Source organism: Heterocephalus glaber, unplaced genomic scaffold (genome assembly GCF_053883595.1).
Source record: "Heterocephalus glaber isolate CG9 unplaced genomic scaffold, H.glaber_assembly_v1.0 deba00000071, whole genome shotgun sequence".
NCBI classification, from domain to species: domain Eukaryota; kingdom Metazoa; phylum Chordata; class Mammalia; order Rodentia; family Bathyergidae; genus Heterocephalus; species Heterocephalus glaber.
In genome coordinates, this window is record NW_028258137.1 from 12,625,873 (window position 1) to 12,647,413 (window position 21,541).

Here is a 21,541-nt window from a genome sequence, read left to right on the forward strand (position 1 = left end):
TGATGCTTTGGGTTCCACTTTTCTCAACACTTTAAAATATATGAGGCCTGGAAAAAAGGTATTTTCAGAGTCTGTCTTTTTTTTTTTTTTTTTTTTAAGATAGGGTCTCACTGTGTAGGCTCAGGCTGTCCCTGAACTTATTGATCCTCCTGCTTCAGCTGGGATTGCAGTGTGCACCACCACACCTGGCTATAGAATCATCACATTTGATAAAAATGCTTTGTGATTGCTGTTCTGGGTCAGAACTAGATGAGGTCTTTAGGAGTCACCTGCAGTTTCCACAGTATTCAGCTTTTTGAAATGAATGCTTCACAGTTCATAATTGGCTCCTTTAGGGTAAAGAACCTGTGGATGCTTCCTGTTGTTAAAGCAGCAAGCAGAAACACAGTGTCAGTATTCTTGATTATGTACTTTTTATTTTCCTTAATGATGATTCATACAAATAAGCTAGTGAGGTACTTTTGGTTTTTAATTATACTTTCTCATTTAGAAATTCTCAAGCACATAGAGAAGTTAGAGACTAAGACAGCACACCTTTCTTTCCTCTATAAATGCTTGATAATATTCCTTTAACAGGAAGTCGCTTAAGGCACTAATATTATCACACCCATCAAAATATGATTTCTGAATATCATCTGCTACTTTGTCCATCTTAGTTTTCCCTTCCAAAAAATATTTTTGCAGCTAGATTTACTCAAGATCTCAACAAAGCAGTCCACACTTTGCATTTGGTTCATGTGTCTTTTTATGTTTTTTAAACTGACCCATCCCCATTACTAAATTTTTCTTTTTAAGGGACAGAATCGTTTGTTTGGTAGAATTTCTCACCTTCTAGACTTGGCAGAGTCATTCCTTGTGTGTCCTCTGTTTCTTAAACTGGAAGGTGGATCTAGATGATGCTGTCCATTCAAAATACAAGGTGAACCATGTGTAATTTAATTTGCTAGTAGCCACAAAAAGGAACAGATGATAAGTTTTAATGTTTTATGTAATCCAGTATGTTTAAGATCATTTCCACATGTAATCAATATAGAAGTTACTTGAAATACTCTTCCTTTCTCCCTCCCTCCCTCCCTCCCTCCCTCTCTCCCTCCCTCTCTCCCTCCCTCCCTCCCTCCCTCCCTCTCTCCCTCCCTCCCTCCCTCCCTCCCTCTCTCCCTCCCTCCCTCCCTCCCTCCCCCCCCTCTCCCCCCCCCTCCCTCCCTCCCTCCCCCCCTCCCTCTCTCCCTCCCTCCCTCTCTCCCTCCCCCTCTCCCTCCCCTTCCCCCTCTCTCCCTCTCTCCCTCTCTCCCTCTCTCCCTCTCTCCCTCCCCTCCCCCTCCCCCTCTCTCTCCCTCCCCTCCCCTCTCTCCCCTCCCTCTCCCCCCTCCCCCCTCCCCCTCTCCCTCTCCCTCTCCCTCTCCCTCTCTGTTGGTGCCAGGTTTTTCAAATCAGGTGTTTAGTACTTGAAACTAACCAGCCCATCTCACTTCTAATCAGCCTCACATGGCTTGGTGCTGGTAAGATTGGCTAGTGCAGAACAGGAAGTTTATTAGGTCAGATTAATTATTTGGGGGGTTGCGTTTACTCCTTGTTGCATCACATCAGAAGGTATGGAATGGTTGTCCCCCTTTTTTAGTGATGTTGAATTGTTTTTGTTAATTTTCTGTTTTAAAATTCTCCAACTTTTTGTTGTTGGGTTTTTTTTTTTTTTGTGGTACCTGGGATTGAACTCAGGACCTTGTGCTTGCTATGCAGGTGGTGGCACCACTGAGCTAAATACCCGGCCCCATCAGCCTTTTTTTTTAATAGCTATTAGTACATATTCCCTAGATTGATCATGTCATTAGGATCTGGAAAATGATAGTTTTCTATTTCCTTCTGAATTTAATTAGCTGGAACACTCCTCTGAAGACAAAATGCATGTCATTTCTTTGCTTTCCCTGGCTATAGTTCCTATAGGAAAAGGATGTTTCTTTTTTCTCTTTTGTTTTTTCCCTTTTCCATAGTTAAGGTGCTAGGATCATAACAGTGTCCCTCCACTGGGGCCTGTTGAAGTAAGTTTTGTGGTACTGGATATTGAGCAGAGAGCCTTTGCACTGAGCCTAGCCCGTTTTATTTTTTGAGATAGGGTCTCCATGAGTTGTTAAGTTACCCAGGCTGCCCTCAAACTTGTTATCCTCCTGCCTCAGCCTCTCAGAGTGCCAGGATTACAGACCTGTGCAACCATGGTTGGCTGTGTTTGTTTGTTTTTTATTGAGACAGAGTCTCACAATGCAATTCATAATGCTGACCTTAAGTTTACTATGTGTCTGAGGTTGGCCTTGAACTCAGGGTAATCCTTCTGCCTCAGTCTCCTGAGTGCTGAGATTACAGGTGTGTGCCACTATACCTGTCTGTTTTTAAAAGTGAGGTTATGAATTTGTGGGGTTTTAAAATATTTGTTTTTCAAGCCAATGCCATTTTTTTGTTTGCTTTTTGTTTTTCTTCAGTTGTTAAATTCTCTTTTTGGACAATGGAAGTTCCCCGTTTGAGGTTGTCTTTTAACATGACTTGCTGTCTTTCCTTCTTTCACAATAATATATCCCACATTCTTACCCCAGCCTTGAATCTGTTGTTCCTCTTTGGAACCTTGTTCAGAGAGCACAGTCAAAAGACCTGGTTTGTTTTTGGTAACGGGGATCGAACTTGGGACCTTGTGCCTTCGAGGGAGGTGGCAGAACCACTGAGCTAAATCCCCAGCCCCTAGACCTGTTTTTTTTTTTTTTTACTGGGAATCGAACTCGGGTCCTTGCACTTGCAAGGCAGGTGGTATAACCCCTGAGCTAAATACCCGGCCTGTCTTGGACCTGGTTTTGAAAGGTGTGGATCTGTTTTTAAATTATAGAGAAAAGTGTAACACACATGGTTTAAAAAAATTTATAGGACATAATAGTAAGAAATAAAAGTTTTTCACTTAGTAGATGATTAGTAACCATTTGAATATAGTGAGGGAGTAAATAAATGACTGAATATTATGATTTCTTTTAAACCATGAAGTAATTTCCTTCTCTGTGCTCTAAAAGTAATCACAGAAGTTTCCTCACCATAACTGATAAGCTTATTATTGAGTAGTCTTCACCACTTTTCTCTTTGATTAGAATGGTGTGCTGCTGAGAACTGTCCTAGACCCTGTCACTGGAGACCTGTCTGACACCCGCACCAGGTACCTGGGATCCCGTCCTGTGAAGCTTTTCCGAGTTCGGATGCAAGGCCAGGAGGCAGTAAGTAATAGAACAAGGCAGGCCGTACATTCAGGTGTTACTGATACCATCTGAGAAAAATCACTTTGTTATGTAAGCTTTACTTTAGTTCACCAGTATGTGGTTGGTTTGATATTAATGATCTTAAGTTTCTTTCATGTGAGAAGACCTCGATTTTATAACTTAGAGCTTCCTGACACAAGTTTCACGGCTCTGTGCCATGATTTGGATACAGAAAAATTTGGATATTGATCACTTTATTCTTTAGGCTAGATAAAGGGCTGGGGATAGCTAGAAACCTCTTGTCCAGGGCACCACTAACTATGAATAATCTTGTCATGTTTATTCCAGGCATGCAGCAGGGTCATGATTTACTACTTACTGTGAAGAAGATGGAAGCATTGCTTTTTTATTTTTTAAAGCAGGAGAGGTTGATTTCAGTTCACAGTTTGTAGAGGTTTCAGTCCATAGTCACTGGCTCCAAGGCAGGGTGGTGTAGCAGAGGAGAAACAGTCTGTGGCAAGGTAGGCAGGAAAAAGCAGCCTATCTTTTGTAATTAATATTAGCATTGCTGGCTGCTTGTGGTAGTTCTTCATTGTTGCAGCTGTCCGGTCTTGAGGTGGTGTTCTTGTTTCACACAAGTGGAAACAAGCTCAGAGAGGTGGAGGCAGCCTATGGTGTGTGGTTAGGAGCACATACTTGTAGCATACTGCCTTTTCTCTAGGGCTCCTTGTCTTATGGTAGCCTTTTAGGTTTCTCAGTCTGGAGTATTCTGTGGACTGAAATCTGCAGTTAGGTGTTTGGTCAGTGTGTTATGTTTGCACTTTTCCCAAATTTATTGGGCATATTTTTCTCTCTAGGTATTGGCCATGTCTAGCCGCTCATGGTTGAGCTATTCTTACCAATCCCGTTTTCATCTCACACCCCTGTCTTATGAGACCCTGGAGTTTGCATCTGGCTTCGCCTCTGAACAGTGTCCTGAAGGCATTGTGGCCATCTCCACCAACACCCTGAGGTGAGTAAGTCCTGGTTTTAGAACCCAGCCTTTGCCAAAGGCTCAGCCTGCAGTTCTGCCAGTGTTGGAAGAGGTTTTGGAGAGATGTCAGAAAGCTAGGTCTTTACCATGAGAAGAGTGTGTTGCAATTGAAGCTTCATTTGACTCAGGATTTAAGTAACTGGGAGCCAAGTTTCGATGTTTAGAGTTTTAGCTTCTGTTAGGAATTTCAGGGCCAAGTTTTAATACTTATCAGTACAGTCTAGTCTTGAGATTTAAGATTTTTATCTTCCAGTGAAAGACGAGTGCCACTGAATTAGTTTTAGAACAAGTGTTGGATTACTGATAACATTTTCTTACTCATGTTATTTACAGTATTGGATCTTTTAACCTGAGTATGTTATTTAGGCCTTTTACAGATTGGCAGTGTTAATAACTGACAGTAGACTTATGTTTGAAGTTGTTCATACTATGGTTGTAACTGTTGGTTGTTCACAATGAAACTATAACAGCTTCTTGATAAGTCATTCACCAACTGGTGAGCTTGTTTCTGCAAAACAGGTTTCAGGACCTTTTTGCAGCTATTGTCATCTCTGTCTCCAACTTTCAACACCAGTTTCTAAGTTCTGAGTAAGTAACCTGTTAACTCCTCTATCTCTCCTTGTAGGATTTTGGCATTGGAGAAGCTAGGTGCTGTCTTCAATCAAGTAGCCTTTCCACTGCAGTACACACCCAGGAAATTTGTCATCCACCCTGAGAGTAATAACCTTATCATTATCGAGACAGACCATAATGCTTACACTGAGGCTACAAAAGCTCAGAGAAAGCAACAGATGGCAGAGGTAAGGAGTGACCCAGGGGTTCACTTAAAAGGCATGAATGTGAACTTGTATAGAAGAGCTTAAACCCCCATAATCATTGGTTATGATTATCATTGTTTTTTTTTCAAGATCCAGGGCTGAAGATGTAGTTCAGTGGTAGAGCATTTGCCTAGCATGCACAAGGGCCTGGGGTTCATTCCCAGCAAGGGGGTGGGGAGGTTCCCAGGCTCTTTCAGATCCTTTGAGCAGAATCCTTTCCCAAGTCCCTGGTTTTAGAGGTTTTCTTGTGACTCAGGACTAATGCACTCACTTGTGTTACTCAGAATTCAGTTTCTTCTCTGAAACAGAGTTCTTTAGTTCTTGAACTTCCAAATAGGTTGCATTAGGTGTTTCCTGGATTTGCGCCCAGAGCGGACAACTGTCAGGGTCCCCACAATACCAGTTCTTTCCAGAAGCTGTTTCTTCCCAGAAGGAACTAAATAGCCACAACTGTATTGAACTGAATCCAGCAAGGGAAATCAAATGGGCTAGGTTTTAAAAAATGGGGTTTTCATTTTCACATTTCTCAGACCAATAGTCCATTATTTGCCATAGCTGTTATTCTTTTTGGCATTTTCTTCTCAAATGGAAGTTTCAGTATCTGGTTTTCCGATTAGTGATCTTCCTTCCCCTTGTCTTGCACCTCTCCCTTGAATTTTTACTTTGGGAAATCCTGGTTTTGGAGGACTGTTTGCTTCTTTATATATTGAGCTCCCCCTGCAGTGTTCTTGCTACTTGCCATCTTCTCACCTCTCAACAACATACCAATTGTTATTGCTTTTTGGATTTAGGAAATGGTGGAAGCAGCAGGGGAAGATGAACGAGAGCTGGCTGCAGAGATGGCAGCAGCATTCCTCAATGAAAACCTCCCTGAATCTATTTTTGGTGCTCCCAAGGCTGGCAATGGGCAGTGGGCGTCTGTGATCCGGGTGATGAATCCTATTCAAGGGAACACGCTGGACCTTGTCCAGCTAGAACAGAATGAGGCAGCTTTTAGGTAAGAAGCCCAAGATAGTCCAGAGTTGGCTAGGCAGGATCCAGGAGTTCTTCGGCTTTTGACTGATGTTTGGCGCTTGTTCTCTGCAGTGTGGCTGTGTGTAGGTTCTCTAACACTGGTGAAGACTGGTATGTGCTGGTGGGTGTGGCCAAGGACCTGATCCTGAACCCCCGATCTGTGGCAGGGGGCTTTGTGTATACTTATAAGCTGGTGAACAATGGGGAAAAACTGGAGTTTTTGCACAAGGTAGGAACCAGGCATGGATTGTCTTGTATCCTTAGTCCTGTTGAATTCTCTGACTTTTACTGAACTTGAGGGTCACATCTTTTGGGAACCAGCTCATTAATTCTAATCCATTTCTTGGCAGCAGATGGAAAATGCTAGCGTCTTCATGCTTCAGTGGTGCTCCAGTGCCTGACTGCTACAGGAAGCCTGGGTGCTAACCACCCACTGTGAGGAGATAGATGCACGCTATCTTGCTAAGCAGGCACCAATTCATGACCAAAACTCAGCAGTTTTAATACTCTCTGAGAAGTAATTATTTCATAGGAACAGGGCTTAGTTTGGGAAGATGAAAGTAGTTTTGGAGATGATGGTGATGGTTGCATAGCAGTACCAATGTATTTCCTGCCACTGAACTGTATACTTAAAACCTGGCAAGCACATGGCTCCCTCAGCCTAACCATCAGGGGAGTGTCCTCGAGGAATTATTTCACAGACCATTCCATGGTGGGGAGAGTGGGGGGAGAAGATATCGGGGATCACACTTGGGACCTTGCACTTGTGAGGCAGGCACTGGAACCACTGAGCTAAATCCCTGGCCCTCACAGACCATTCTTTGTGTTAAACTTAACTGTTTCTGACTAAGATGTCATTTTTCACTAAGAAGCTGTTACTTAGATGTTGAGGCTCATGGTGCTTAAATGTTGCTTCATGGTGCCAGTTAAACCTAGCACAGGCTCTGAGCAGCATTTATCAGGACTTCTTTCTCACTTGTGGCCTTGATACACTTGCTGGGTGAAAGGCCTTGTGTGGGACCTGTTTACCTGGGTATGCTGTCTCACTGGGACTGTTGGATGGATGATTTATTTCTCTAATGAGCAAAATAGGGTCGCTTCCTATCTTTTTTTCTGATAGGTTCCTGTAGAAGCAGGTGCTTCTGGGTCCTGGGGGTGGGATTAGCCTGTAGCTATGTAGTTGTATGACCTGTTTTTCCACTTACAGACTCCAGTGGAAGAGGTCCCTGCTGCCATCGCTCCATTCCAAGGGAGGGTTTTGATTGGAGTGGGGAAGCTTTTGCGAGTCTATGATTTGGGGAAGAAGAAGTTACTCCGAAAGTGTGAGAATAAGGTAAATGTGCTGGTGATGGGGCAAAGATCTAGCTAATAAGGCAGGAGTGGGCATTAGCAAGGTAGTGGGCACTGATTCTTAAAAATCATGTGATTTGGGGCTGGGGATTTAGCTCAGAGGCACAGTGTCTGCCTGGCAAGTGCAAGGTCCTGAGTTCAATCTCTGGTACCAAAAAAGTCATGTGATTTTATTAGGACCATGTTATATTCCCCCAATTCCAACCACAGAATTAGGCCTTTGAGCTTTGCTTGAGAGGGCACGAGTACATCATATTTCTTAGCTTTTTTGAATCAAGAACCTGCTTGTTTTTATAAAAAATTTAACTGTGCGAGTTGAGCATATATTTCCACTATATTTGAAAAATAGCTCTTTTTCCCACATTCCTGCGTTTTGTGTTTTTGTTTTGTTTTGTTTTGGTACTGGGGATCAAACTCGGGACCTTGTGCTTGCGAGGCAGGCGGCAGAACCACTGAGCTAAATCCCTGGCCCACCCTGCATTTATTTTTATTATTTGGTTTTTTTTTTTTTTGGTTTTTTTTTGGTACCGGGGATCTAACTTGGGTCCTTGTACTTGCACAGCAGGTTGCGAAACCAGTGAGCGAAATCCCTGGCCCCAGTTATTTGGTTTTTTGAGACAGAGTCGCTATGTAGTTCAGACTGGTCTGGGACTACAGAATGTGTCACCACGCCCGGCAAATTATCGTTTACTGGTATTTGCTTCTCGTGCTGTTTAACAGACCTTATGTATGTTGTAGTCAGAGAAAGCTGGTCCTTCTGTGGGTTCTGAATTCCAGGATTATACTCATTGCTGTCCTTGTTTTTCTCCAGCACATTGCCAATTATATATCTGGGATCCAGACTATTGGACACAGGGTGATTGTGTCTGATGTCCAAGAAAGTTTCATCTGGGTTCGCTACAAGCGTAATGAGAACCAGCTCATCATCTTTGCCGACGACACCTATCCCCGATGGGTCACTACAGCTAGTCTTCTTGACTATGACACTGTAGCTGGGGCAGATAAGTTTGGCAACATTTGTGTGGTGAGTTAATGTTGTTTCCTTGGGATTAGTTAGGTGTAGGAAAGCTGGCTCACTTTGTGCTGTTGGTAAAGCCAGTGAGCCAGGATGATGATCTCTAATATGGGATGTTAAAATTAAGGGAATAAAATTCAATAATGATGTGTTTAGCTTTAGCAAATTTTGGCTTGTCTTTTTATTAAGTCTAGCCTGATTTCTCTTGTCTATGTTCTTTGATCTGTTTTTGCCCTTGGTTGTGCTGAATCCTTGCTTGTGGCTTGGCTCTCTAGAGTCTCTTGCCACTCACAGCTCCTGGAGCAGGTGTAGGAGACTTGGGCTTAGGCCTCTGTCTAGGTAGTGCCCCTGGGCTTGCTTGCAAAGACTGGGGCAGATGTTGCTTGATGACCCAGCTCACCTGGCTCAGACATCCCTCTGATTGTGTCACTTTTGTAGGTAAGGCTTCCACCTAATACCAACGATGAGGTAGATGAAGATCCCACAGGAAACAAAGCACTGTGGGACCGGGGCTTGCTGAATGGGGCCTCCCAGAAGGTAAGATTGCAGAAAGGGCACAAGGGAAAGTCTCCCAGTACATTCCCTGGTGCCTTCACTGGAGAAGGTTTTAAGTGAATTATCCACAGTGCACAAGACTACCAAATGCTGCCTTCCCAAATCCCTAAGCTGATAAGAAGGCCTGTAATGGATGAATATTGGATTTATCATAAGGTGCCCATGTCATTATCCCATTTATGATTTAAAATAGTACATTTTCAAAGTTGTTCTGTGAATCAGTGTAAAAGTCTTTTGAGAGTAGTGCCATCCTCGGAGGAGGGTCATAAGGTTCACTGCCAATACCAACCAGCTATTTATTTTCTGGGTTCCTGGCTTTGCTCCTGTAGGCAGGTGCTTGTTTTGTAAGATATTTTCTTACACATTAAGCTGTAAGTAGACAATGAAAGAATTAAAAAAATATTTTCAAGTGCAGTAATTTTGGGGTTTTAAAAGATAAAGATAAAAATAAAAGATAGTGCAGTGTACCTGGAAGCACTGCTTGCTCTTGGAAACCAGAGTAGCTTCCTAGGGTACTCGTAGTCACCAGACTGTTTTCCACGTGCAGGCAGAAGTGATCATGAACTACCATGTTGGGGAGACGGTGCTGTCCTTACAGAAGACCACGCTGATCCCTGGAGGCTCTGAGTCGCTCGTCTACACCACCTTGTCAGGAGGAATTGGCATCCTTGTCCCATTCACATCCCACGAGGTGAGAGCCCCCACATCACTCTGGCCTTGCATTCCTAAGGTTGTTTCTTGTTGCTGAATCCACCTAAGAAGTCAAATCTGTTTGTCCTTACTTGTAATTAAGAGTGTTCTAGACATTTTATAAAGTGACTGTTAAAAAGCTCTGAGGAGATAGGAATCCTGCGTGTATTTCCCCTGGAGCACTGTCATTCATCTTAAACTGTGATAGTTCTGATGTAGGTGCAGGGCTCTGAGCTCAGAGCCCCTGAGCAGAGCACCACTGACTTGGAAGGATGGGATGATGAACCCTGGAGTGACCTTTGCCTCACGGAATCAATTCTAGGATCAGCTAAATTTGTTTTGTGCCAAGTCTGGATCAGGAATCTGATCTCAGAGCTCATTTGCAGATGACAGTCTCCATTATACTGTAAATACAATGAGGTTTCTTTTGAGTTTTAGCTGTCCTGCTTAGCAGAAATACCTGTGACCATCAGAAGAGTAGTTAGATATTTATTATCTGTTTGTGTGGTAAAAATCAATGATTTGTCTGTTCATTGTTTCTGGAAACTATAGAGTAGCACTTGAAATCACTTTCTTTTCCTCCCCAGCCCCTCTTTTTTTGTTTTTTTGAGACAAAGTCTTGCTGTGTAGTTCAGGCTGGTCTTGAACTCACAATGTAGTCCAGTGATCCTCCTGCCTCAGCATCCTAAGTGCTAGGATTATAGGTGCGTGCCACCACACCTGGCCTTTTTTTGTTGTTGTTTTTTCTGGTACTGGAAATTGAATTCAGGACCTTGCACTCGCCAGGCAGTCACGGTGCCACTGAGGTACATCCCTGGCCCTTTTGGTTATGTTTTTGAGGCAGGATCTTGCTATGTAATCCATGTTGGTCTTAAACTTATTGTGTAACCCAGGGTGGCATGACCCTCCTGCCTCAGCATCCCGAGTGCTGGGATTATGGGTGTGTACCACCACATCCATCTGGAAATACTTTTTTTTTTTTTGGTGCCGGGGATTGAACTCAGGACCTTGTACTTGCGAGGCAGGCAGTGGAACCACTGAGCTACATTCCTAGCCCTGAAAACACTTTTTATAAAAGAAATCAGTGATGCATTTTTTTCTTCCACCAGGATCACGACTTTTTCCAACACGTGGAAATGCACCTGAGGTCTGAACATCCCCCTCTCTGTGGGCGGGACCACCTCAGCTTTCGCTCTTATTACTTCCCAGTTAAGGTAGGTCAGGGGAGTCTTGGTGGTCTTTTTCTGTGGGGCTGTGTTTCGTAAAGGTCAGAATGGCCTTGAGTGGAGGAGGAGCAGCGAGGCAGAGGGTGGATGGAGGCAGCGATGGGCACATGTGGTTAGTGATACTGTAGGACCTCTCCCTGCAGGGCAGATGAGGGAAAAGGCTGCACCAGATTTTGGCAACCTAAACTCTGGTTACTCAGGGTCAACTTAGAATATGTCTTTGGCTCAATGAATGGGGTTTGGCTGCTTGGAAGAGAGTGAAAAACTTTTCCCCAGCTGTTGATTTTGTGTGTACCCTTTTCTTTGGGTGTCTGATCTTTTTCTCCCTCTTACTCCTCCTAGAATGTGATTGATGGAGACCTCTGTGAACAGTTCAACTCTATGGAGCCCAACAAGCAAAAGAATGTCTCTGAAGAACTGGACCGAACTCCTCCTGAGGTGTCCAAGAAGCTTGAGGATATCCGGACTCGTTATGCCTTCTGAGCCCTGTACTTCTGTGGGGCTTGCAAGAGACTCTGGGTTTTGTTGCACCACCTCCCCCCACCCCAGCCAGGCTTCTGTCATGTGGCAAGACAAAAATGACTGGATAGTTAAGACTGCAGTATCAATGCCAGTAGTCCTTTCCCCCACACCTCTTCCCTTGGAATGAATGAATGAACAAATGGTTCTCCCTAAAACTGGCACTGAGATTCACTGTCTTCTTCCTGCCTAGTACATGAGACATCACCCCAGGCTCCAGTATGGAGCATGATGCTTCCTATTCCCAAAGCTGACCTGCATTGATATTTCTTGTCTACTTTTGTACACATCCTTAATTTTTAACTTTTCCTGTAAATACAGTTTTGTATGATGTTATTTTGCAGGAGGGAGACAAGCTAAGGTGGGACCAGGCTGGATGCAGTATAGTTCCTGAGTTCTGCTGCTCTGGAACTTAACCGGAAATACAAACCTGGTTTTCAAGGTGGCTGATATCTGTATCTTTTTCTGGGTATGAGAATTCAGGTTGGAGCAAAAAGACCTGAGCTTATTCCGTCCTTCCAGGTACCTGTTTGGACTTCTGACAACCCTGTGGCCTACTATTGTTGGCTCCATAATGGTTGCTTTGGCTTCTGGTCCCTCGTGGTGCAGATGATGTGCACTAACCATGCAGACATCTCCCGCTGTTCCCATTTATGAGCAGTTTTTGATGTTTCTCCCTCTATCTCAGCTCCCTTTTACTCTTGAGGTCCTAGAATAATGAGTTTGGGATGCTTCCCAGCTGGGCAATGTCACTTAAAGATGTTCGATTTACTTCCATGGCTCCTTGCCCCTATGACTTCTAGGACAGGTCAGTAAATTCAGACAGACTCTAGTATAAATACAGACAGACCCTGGTACTAGCCTGGGAGCAGTGAGTGTATGTGGGCCCTGTTGAGAGGCACATGGGTGACTAGGTGGGGTGGGGGTTGTGTACAGCATTCATTTTAGCCCAGTTCTAGAGGGCATTGGGAATGTGTGTAAGGAGGGAGCACTGAGAGCTTGCTGTCCGGAAGTGACCCACTTTCAGATATGTTCCAGCCCACGCCTGGAAATTCCTCTTGCCTAGCTATGTGGGAAGCTCTAATCTTTTCAACAGTCTTTCGGTGTGTTGAACCCAGAGAAACCTGAGCTCACTGCTATTCTCAGCACTTCACAAAGTAAAATATTCTTTCATCTGCTTCTCAGCCACCTAAACGGGCAGATTCTCTGCAGCTGGCACTTGGTAGGAATCAGGAACAGAAGTGTTAGACACAACCTCTGCACAGCCAACAGTCCAGTGCAGAGGTTTCCTGATGCCGTCCTCTGGAAGCAAGTAGCTTTTTAATCACGATTTGGTTTTAGAGTAGTCAGAGACATAGGTTTGGCTAGGAATTGAATCCCTAAATAACGAGCTTGGGTTTTTTTCCCTCTCACTTAGCTCATGGATTTGCATGGGAGATAGTACTTCTGAAACGCATTTGGGAAGCCTAATTTCAGAGCTCATTTTTCCCTATGGCCCTAAATCCATTCTGCCAAATTGATGCAGATGTGCCATTGTCTGAGGCACTCAGCAGAGATGGTTGAACAGTGTCTCCTTGTCCCTAGCCTCCTTCCTAACTCAGGTTTGACAGGAAGAGTTTATAGAGCCCATCGTGGTGGTACATGCCTGTAATTCCAGCACTCGGGAAACTGAAGCAGGAGGATTGTTGTGAGTGTGAGACCAGCCTGAATTACAGAGCAAGAGCCTGTTTCAAAAAAACAGAGTTTATCTAAGAATTGTCCCCATTGAGCATTTTTTGCACTCTACAATTTGCTTGTTCTCTGACAGAGGAAGGGCTCTGGCAAGTGGAATTTCTAGTCCCAGCACCAGGAATGGTATGTTGAGAAGAATCTTGTTTGTTGCTGCTGCCTCAGGACCTACAAAAGGTGTTTAACAGCCATGGGATGAGGCTGTATTATAAGTCCCATCTGTGTAGTTGGTAAGAGGATCTAGTTGGCTCCTTCGGCTAGATTGAAGGACCAGGTAAATAGAACACTGTCTCCAGCCTTCCAAAACTCAGGCTGCTCTCGAGCTCAGAGGGAAGAAAATCTCGTAACCCCAAGGTCTCTGCCCTTTTTTGGGTTTGCTCCTACCCTGCTCCTCTGTTCAGCCCCCGTGACTTGGATCTAAGAGAGGACCACAAACTTTTCAGCTGTCTCAGCTTTCCCCAGACCTCAGGGCCAGAGGTTCTGCAGATGTTCTTTCCTTTGGAAGATCTCTTGCCAAGAACAGCATTCCTTGAGGGGAAAGGGTTCAAGTTGAACTGTGGCTGGAATGTTGCTTTTGTTGGTTTGTGTAAATGTATTGCTGGCGAGACAGCTGCTGGGACTGGGAAAGACGCTCAGAGCTTGCTGTCACAGAGAGAGTAGAGTGCTGGGTTCCAGGATGGGGCCGCTTTTATGACCACAGCCAGAAATGCTGAGGCATTCTTCCGATGGTATCAACTTGGCTTTCAAATATCTTTCAATTCCTAAATTTTATTCAAAGTGGAAGTGCCTTGTGTTTCCATGAGTCACTGTCCTTGCCATTTGCATGTGAAATGTTATTGTATGGGCGTATTTTAAGTTTATTGCATCCTTAGAATTAATTTCCAAGGGCTGGCTATATCCAGAATTCAGAAGAAACATCTCGCTGAAATCAAGGCTTGTCCAAAAAAGTAATGTAGGGGGAACAGATGGCTCTCTGATAGGAACCCAGTAAACACTGCTTGGCTGTGGGTGGTTTATATTTGGAGACCTGTGAGTCCAACATGGAGGGCTCATGTGACATTTGAGAGAACTGAAATCAGCAGGTACAGACACAGCATCTGAAGCATCCCTGTCATTGGTCTGAACCAGTACAAGCAAGAGCTGTTTTTGAGAAGCTTGAAAAAGCCATCAGGAGACATACCAGCCACTGGAAGAGTTTACTGAGCACCTGTTCTGCCCTTCTCTGGTCTGCTCTGTTCCAGAGGTTGGAGGAAACTGATAACCTGCCAGTCACTATCCCTCTGAGGTGAGGGAGCTTAGAGCCAGAGCACACAGCAGTGAGTTCCAGAAGAACCTAAGGCCCATATCTGGTTAACTGAGATCAAATAGGCACAGCCCTAGACTTAGGAAAATCAGAAGGTCCTGATTCTTAAGATATGAAGAGAGGATGGGGTTTTAGGTCAGGAATTGGTAGGAAACAGCAGTGGCCCTTACCCTGCTGGACATTAGAATCATCTGTGTGTATCAGACTCCTGGTCTCTTCTGAAAAATTTTGTGATTTCAGATGTGCATACCTGTAATCCCCAGCACTTGGAGGCTGAGGCAGGAGGATCACAGTGAGTTTGAGGCCAGCCTAAACTACATAACGAGATCTTACCTCAAAAAACCAAAACAATTTCACCATGCCAGGGCTTCTGAGCATTTCTCAATCAGGTGTCAGTGGTCAGAAGGAATCACAAGTTCTGATGGAGAGGGAAGGAAATGATGTTATCAAAGAAAGCCAAGCTTGAAACTTCTGGTTTTGGAAAGGGATGAGAAAGCGCACCTGAAAGTAGCTGAAAGGCCGGGTTCAGTCCCACTGTACCCAGCCCTCCCCATAGTCAGTGCTCTGTCCACACCTTCAGGTTCTGGAAGCCAGAGGCAAGTGAGTCTCAGGTCTCCGCCTCTGCCTGCCCGCCAGAGCCTGGTCCTCACATTTGCAATCCATAGACCCACCCAGGAGAACTCACCCCTTTCTCTGACCACAAAGAAAATCTTGGAATGAGAGTTGCTTTTGATGAGGTTGTTAGGGGATTCTCACAAGCTACTTGTAGTCCATGGATATATGTAAGCTAGTAATGTGACAGTCATGATACTTACCGATGGTTATTAGCATTTATTGCTTTTAGGAAGATACTCTTGCCTTTAAGGAGCTGGTGCTATAACCTGAGGAAGGTGCTTGCTTTACTGGGTAAAGTCATCAGAAACATCCATCTGCCACACACTGGGCACCCATCTCCTAAGCTTGGTCTGAATTTCTAAAATGTAGAAAAGAAGACTGACCTGGGGCCATGGTAACAGGAGACTGCTGAGTGTCAGAGTGGGAGGGTCTAGGGCCGGGGATTTAGCTCAGTGGTTTCACTGCCTGCACAAGGACCCCAGTTCGATCCCCAGTACCAAAAAAAAAAAAAAGAATGGGAGGGTCTGAGGGGACACAAGCCACCCCCATCCTGAGCTACTGTCCTGTATGGGATGCTTTGGAAGAAAGGCACATCCCAAGCCAGGAGGCCCTGGGGGCACAGTGGCATTAGACCCAAGCTTCTGTGAAGCCCTTGGCTGTGTCCCCATCTCTGCCCCCTCTGCCCTCCCACGAGCTGCCTGACTGAATCAGCCTTGGCAAAGCTCCTCAGGGCTGCATAGAGGCTGTGGCCAGGGTGGCCACTGCTGGGGGGAGGGGTGGGGACTTAGCTGGGCACATTCCAGTGTGGGCAGATTGTTCAGTTGCATGTTCAGGGCATTTCTTACCCCGCTCCAAAAAAAAAAACCCAACTTACATTCATTGACGTTTAGTGTCTAGGTCCAGACCAGCATTCCTGCACAAAGTGCTGAGGGCCCTTAATGGAGGGCTCTGTGCCACATGCAGGGAAGTTCTTGGATAGTTTGAACACAGCCCCCCAACCTCTGTCGTGTCCAGTGGTGGAAGACCTGAAATATTCCTGGGGAAGGGGGTTGAGTGTCCCTAAATACTCCAAATATGGTCTAGGAAAATTGAGGAGCTTGCTATGAAAATTCAGTAGAGCTTATGGTGCTATGCCTGTGGGTCCCACAGAACCCAGGTGCTGTGACCCAGGTAAGGTGAGTGTGCCCATGTCAGGAGTGGCTGAGGGATGGCACCCACAGGAGTCCCCACAGGGATGTGTCTGAGTCTTTCGGGTTAGACCTCAGAAACCGACTATGGAATCTTGAGTAAGATGTCAGCCTGTGGACTGTAGTCAGGGTCATTTCTCTGTCCTCAGCTGTGATGGGAGGTGTCAGAGGAAGGTACCTCATGCCCCCATATGCCCTCTAGTCATTACCACAGCTGTATGCTGCTCTGTGATAAGGGTTTGGTCAGGGGCCATGTGTGCTGGGGACGGGCTGGGCAGGCCTTTGAAGCAGTACACAGCCTGCCTGGAAGCCAGGGTTTGTGTCGTAGGGACCCCCCACCCCCCTTCCCACACACACACCCCTAGCCGAGTTAGAACTGTCCTCTGGGTGATCTCAGTTTGATCCTTTCTACTCTGAGGCAGGCTGGGCCCACATGGCCCCGCCCCATCCTTGCTGGCTCCAGTTCTAGTCAAGTCGGAGCTGCAGTAGCTTGTGTTCCCGGCCACCCTCATCAGTTAGGAAGTCTGCACTGTGGGCTGGGGCAGCCACAGCCTCTTCTACCTGGCATCCACTGCCTGAAGCCCCTAGGCATGTGCTTCGGGGCCCTGAAGCCTCTTAAAGCCACCAGCAAGGCTTAGAAGACTGTGTCCTGGCCTGTGAACAGGTAAGAAGCACTGGTTCTCACACGGGGGCTGTCCCTTCACTCTGGCGGCTAGCTTCCCCTCACCAGTGGAGCTGTCACTTCACCTGTCACAGCAAGAAAGACCTAAGCTAGACTTGACAACAGACACAGCCAAGAAACTGAAGTACGTCTCAGAAACGCTGTGAATTATCTGCTCCGGGTTTCATTTTTTAACCTTTGCCTTTACAGCTTTTGCTCAGCCTGGGCAACTTAGCAAGACCTTGTTTCAAAACAAAAGGAATGAATAAAAACAGCTGGGGTTGTAAGTCAGTGTGAGGCTCAGAGTTCAATCCCCAGTACTGCATTACCACCAAAAATATTTTGTTTTGTATATCCTTTTATTGGTACATTTTAGTTGTGCAATATACTGGCATTCATCATTGGAGATATGCACCTTTACATACTCTCTCTTGGTTCTTATCTTTTCCCCTTCCCCTGCCCCTCCCTATTTACAAAGACTTTGTTTCCTTATTTTCATTTTCTCATTCCATTCCCTTCTTTCCTTTCCCCTACCCTTCCCAAAAATAATTTTTTAAAGGTGCTATTAAATTCTTCAAAAGAAAAAGGGTGCCTGGCATGGTGATGGATGCCTATAATCCCAACACTCAGGAGACAGAGGCAGGAGGATGGCTGTGAGTTTGAGGCCAGCCTGGGCTACATAGTGAGACCCTGCTTAAAAAAATCTAGGGGAAGATGGTATAAGCTTTCCTTGTTCATGTAATATTTTTGAAATCAAAATAAAATGAAGTATTTACTTTTGAACTGTTAATTGTAAATGTACATAAACCAATTGACTCTATGTTTAAGGTCCATGTACGTCGTACTAACCATATTAACAAACCCATCCTAAGATGGGTCCCTTGATTGTGAAATTGGATTGTTTCCAGGTGTTTTGCAATTAATAATTCAATTTCTATGGACAAGTCTGTGAAAGCAACTTTTTTTTTTTGTCCTTTTAGTTTTGCCGAGTTTTTTCCCCTCTCCCTGGAGTTTATTCCCTATCCAGAAAGAATACTTGGGGCAAAGGGCAAGAGTGTTTTTATACCTACTCCCTTGTTACATATGGGCTCAGCTCACTCATAAGAATTATGGGACTAATTTACTAGTTTCTGAGACCAGGGGATGATGGGCGAGGGTGTTCTCTGGAGTCTTTCAGGAAGGGGGAGAGAGGCAATCTACCATATTGATTCTTTTTTAAAAAATATCGGCATTTAGTTTTGTGTTTTTTTGGTAATGGGGATCGAACTCGGGTCCTTGTGCGGCAGGCGGCGAAACCACTGAGCTAAATCCCCGGCCCCAATCTACCATATTGGTTAGGAGCTTGCATGTAGTAGTTGTCTGACCTTGAACTCTCAGTAACTTCCTGTGCCTCAGTTAGTTCATGTGTAAAGAATATAAAAACATCTCAGGAATGTCGGAAGAAGGAGATAGTGTGTCTATGCCTCTGGGTCTGGTGCTTAACAAAGCTTATAAAGTGGCCCAGGAAAGCCCCGGTCTGGGAAGAGGTCCCCCAGGTGCCAGCCTGGGGCTTTCCCTGGCCAATGTACAAGCTGAGCAGAATGAGACAGTCAGGGGCACCTTCCCTGGGCCTGCTGTACCTGGAGTGAAAGCCTTTGTCACTAGAAGAGCTGTTGATTAGGTCCCTACTGTCTTGGGGCTGGAGTGGAGGACTGACCCTCAGAATCACACCTCCTCCGAAGGACCCCAGGCTCTCAGCAGGACCCGGCCATCAGATTGCGATGCCAGCCTTCCCATCTTTCAGGCTCCTCACCTTCCTCTCGGCACAGGTTTAATGGTGCCCCGGGTGGAGTGAGAATTCTCAGACCTTTCATTCTCCAGCCCTGCTGCCCCCAGGGTAGAGTTGTGGGTGCCACACACAAGCATAGCAAGATGTGCTCAGGTCCTGGAGCCAGTGGGGCTGCTTCCCACCTGTGGGCAATCACTAGCCCTCTCCGAGCCTCCATTTCTTCATCTGTGAAAGGGACATGTGAATACTTGTGCCATAGAATAACCTGATGACACAGGTACACATCTGGCACTTAGGGGCCTGTTACCACGAGAGACTGTGGCTATTAGGAGCCTTTGGGAGGGCAGCAGAATTAACCATAAAGGCAAGAAGAGTCATCTATCCATTTTTCTTGGTCAACAAATATTTATCAGGCTAGCTGGCCATGGTGCTGGAAAGCAGGGAGAGAGCTGGGGAGGACAGCTGGGGAGGACTCTTGGAATAGGCATGCGCCCCATACCGAGAAGGTGGGGGACAGTGACCACATTGGCTGGGGTCTCGGGAGATGGCTCTGTGCTGGGGGAGGGGGAGGAGTTCTGGAGGGCTGCAGGACAGAGGGAAGGGAAAGGGAGCGTGGGATGACATGAGAGGGCTAACTGCGCCCAGTCTGTGAAGAACCTTGAGGCTCAAGTGGGACTTGGGACTTGCTCTCAATGATGTCGGGTTTAAGCAGGCTTTGAGATCCTGTGCTGGCAGCTTTGGTTGGGGAGATAAAGTTGGGGGCCTGTAACCCCAACCCCCAGCCTCCTGCTTAGGGCCTCCTATCTCAGGGACTCTGGTGGCACCCAAAATAACAGCAGAGAGTGGGATCCTCAGGGTAGGGCCCTGGCTACTGCCTCTCAGCCCAGCCACCAGAGGGCAGGGATCTCTTCTGCGGCCTGATGAGGGCTTAGGGCGATTAGGTTTGAGGTAGATCTTTCCACCTGGGGGTTGTGGCTGAAACTGCCCGCCCCCCACCTCAGCTTCTGTCCTTGAGACAATATTGTCCCATTGCCTTCCCTGACCCAGCCTTGGGCGGAAGAGACATCTTGTCAGGAAAGGGCAGTCTGGCCCCTTGGGCCTGAGGGAGACTCCATGGAAGCCTGAGAACCATGGCCTCCAGGGAAGTTCTGACCCCCTACCCCGGCTGTCCTGCACACTTATGTGTGAGAGCCATGTCCCACAACTATGGGGTGCTGTCCCCTGGGACCTGGTCTGGCGTCAGCCCAGGAACTTACCTCCCAGGCTTCCCAGGGGCTGCAGGGAGAGCAGTGTCTATTGCAGCTTGAAAGAGCCAAGTGAGAGCCAGTCGGGCTGCCTTTGGGCTTCTCCCGGTCAGGCGTTGTGGATGGGGTGGGACTCAGCTACAGTTAGGAAGGTTCAAGTTGATGAGTTTGGAAAGCTAAAGAGATGTGGACTTCCTGGCAGCTACTAGGAAAGATGAAGCCCTCTTCCAAGAGTTTCTGAGAGGCATGAGAAAGCCCATACTGTGGCCCAGGACTCTACCATCAGGACCCAGCCCCCTCCTGTCTCCATTCCCCATCTGCCTTCTCAGTGGTCCCTTCCTTCCAGCATACCAGCTCTTTCCCAGGAGCCAGTGCTCTCCTGCCCTTTGTCTTCCATCCATTTCCTGATCTCATTAAAATCTCTTTGCAAACATTTTTTTTGGTATGGGAATCGAACTCAGGACCTTGTGCTTGCCAGGCATGTGCAGTGCCACTGAGCTACCTCCCCAGCCCTTTGCAAACATTTTTAAAACCATCTTAATCATTTTTAAGTGTAGAATTCAGTAGTTTTAATTATATACAAATGGTCACACAACAGATCTTGTAAAAATGAAACTCTGTACCCATTAAACAACTTCTCCATTCCTCCTTCCCAGCCCCTCGTAACTACCTTTCTACTTTCTGTCTGATTTTTTTTTTTGCTTTTTTGGTTTTTTGAGACAAGGTCTCACTATGTAGTTCAGGCTGGCCTCAAACTCACTATGTAGTCCAGGCTGGCCTGAAACTTGTAGTGACCCTTATTCCTCAGCCTCTCAAGTCCTGAGATTACAGGTGTGCACCACCGTGCCTGGCTCGCTCTCTGATTTTGACCATTCTTCATTCCTTGTATAACCGGCATCATACAGTCTTTTGTGACTGGCTTATTTCACTTACCATGATACACTCAAGGCTTATCCATATGATAGCATGTGACAGGATTTTCTTCCTTTTTAAGGCTAAATAACATTCCATTGTATATATACACACCATATTTTGTTTACTCATTCATCTGTCAGCACTTCGGTTGGGTTCCATCTCTGGCTATTGTGAGTATACAACTATCCCCCCCCCAAACTCTGCTTTCAATTCTTGTTTTTGTTTTGTTTTTGGTCCCAGGGATTGAACTCGGGTCCTTGTGCTTGCAAGGCAGGTGGCAGAACCACTGAGCTAAATCCCTGGGCCCTTGCTTTCAATTCTTTTTGGTATGTACCCAGAAGTGGAATCGCTACAACATATGGAAATTCTATTTTTAATTTTCTGAGGAATTGCCATAAAATGCGTACAGTGCCAGTGTCTCTACATCCTCATCAAAGCTTCTGATGGTAGTTGTTTTTTAATAATAGTCATCCTAATTACTGCGGAATGGTATCTCCTTGGGGCTTTGATTTATGTTTTCATAATGACCAATGATCTCTTCATACACTTGTTGCCCATTTATATATAATCTTTGGCAAAATGTCTATTGAAGTCCTTTTCCATGTTTTGAGTTATTTGACTTTTTGTTATTTAGATATAGGAGTATTTTTTTTTTGGTACCGGGGATCGAACTCGG

General features: G+C 45.7%; 2 protein-coding genes across 4 annotated transcripts in view; both read left to right on the plus strand.

Annotated features, from left to right (window-relative positions):
* Sf3b3 (splicing factor 3b subunit 3) overlaps positions 1–11,889 on the plus strand; it is a 46,018-nt gene extending 34,129 nt beyond the window's left edge. The window contains exons 16-26 of the mRNA XM_004842883.3: positions 3,120–3,242; positions 4,082–4,236; positions 4,883–5,057; positions 5,867–6,072; positions 6,162–6,318; positions 7,297–7,422; positions 8,251–8,463; positions 8,893–8,991; positions 9,557–9,700; positions 10,809–10,913; positions 11,268–11,889. Coding sequence (XP_004842940.1) covers positions 3,120–3,242; positions 4,082–4,236; positions 4,883–5,057; positions 5,867–6,072; positions 6,162–6,318; positions 7,297–7,422; positions 8,251–8,463; positions 8,893–8,991; positions 9,557–9,700; positions 10,809–10,913; positions 11,268–11,408 — 1,644 coding nt within the window. The 3' untranslated portion in view covers positions 11,409–11,889. The remainder of the gene's footprint in view (positions 1–3,119; positions 3,243–4,081; positions 4,237–4,882; positions 5,058–5,866; positions 6,073–6,161; positions 6,319–7,296; positions 7,423–8,250; positions 8,464–8,892; positions 8,992–9,556; positions 9,701–10,808; positions 10,914–11,267) is intronic.
* Positions 11,890–12,042: 153 nt separating this feature from the next.
* Positions 12,043–21,541, plus strand: part of Il34 (interleukin 34) — a 64,473-nt gene continuing 54,974 nt past the window's right edge. For all 3 annotated transcript variants that reach the window (XM_004842886.4, XM_021256719.2, XM_004842888.4), the window contains exon 1: positions 12,043–16,941. The gene's annotated coding sequence lies outside the window, so the exon portion shown is untranslated. The remainder of the gene's footprint in view (positions 16,942–21,541) is intronic.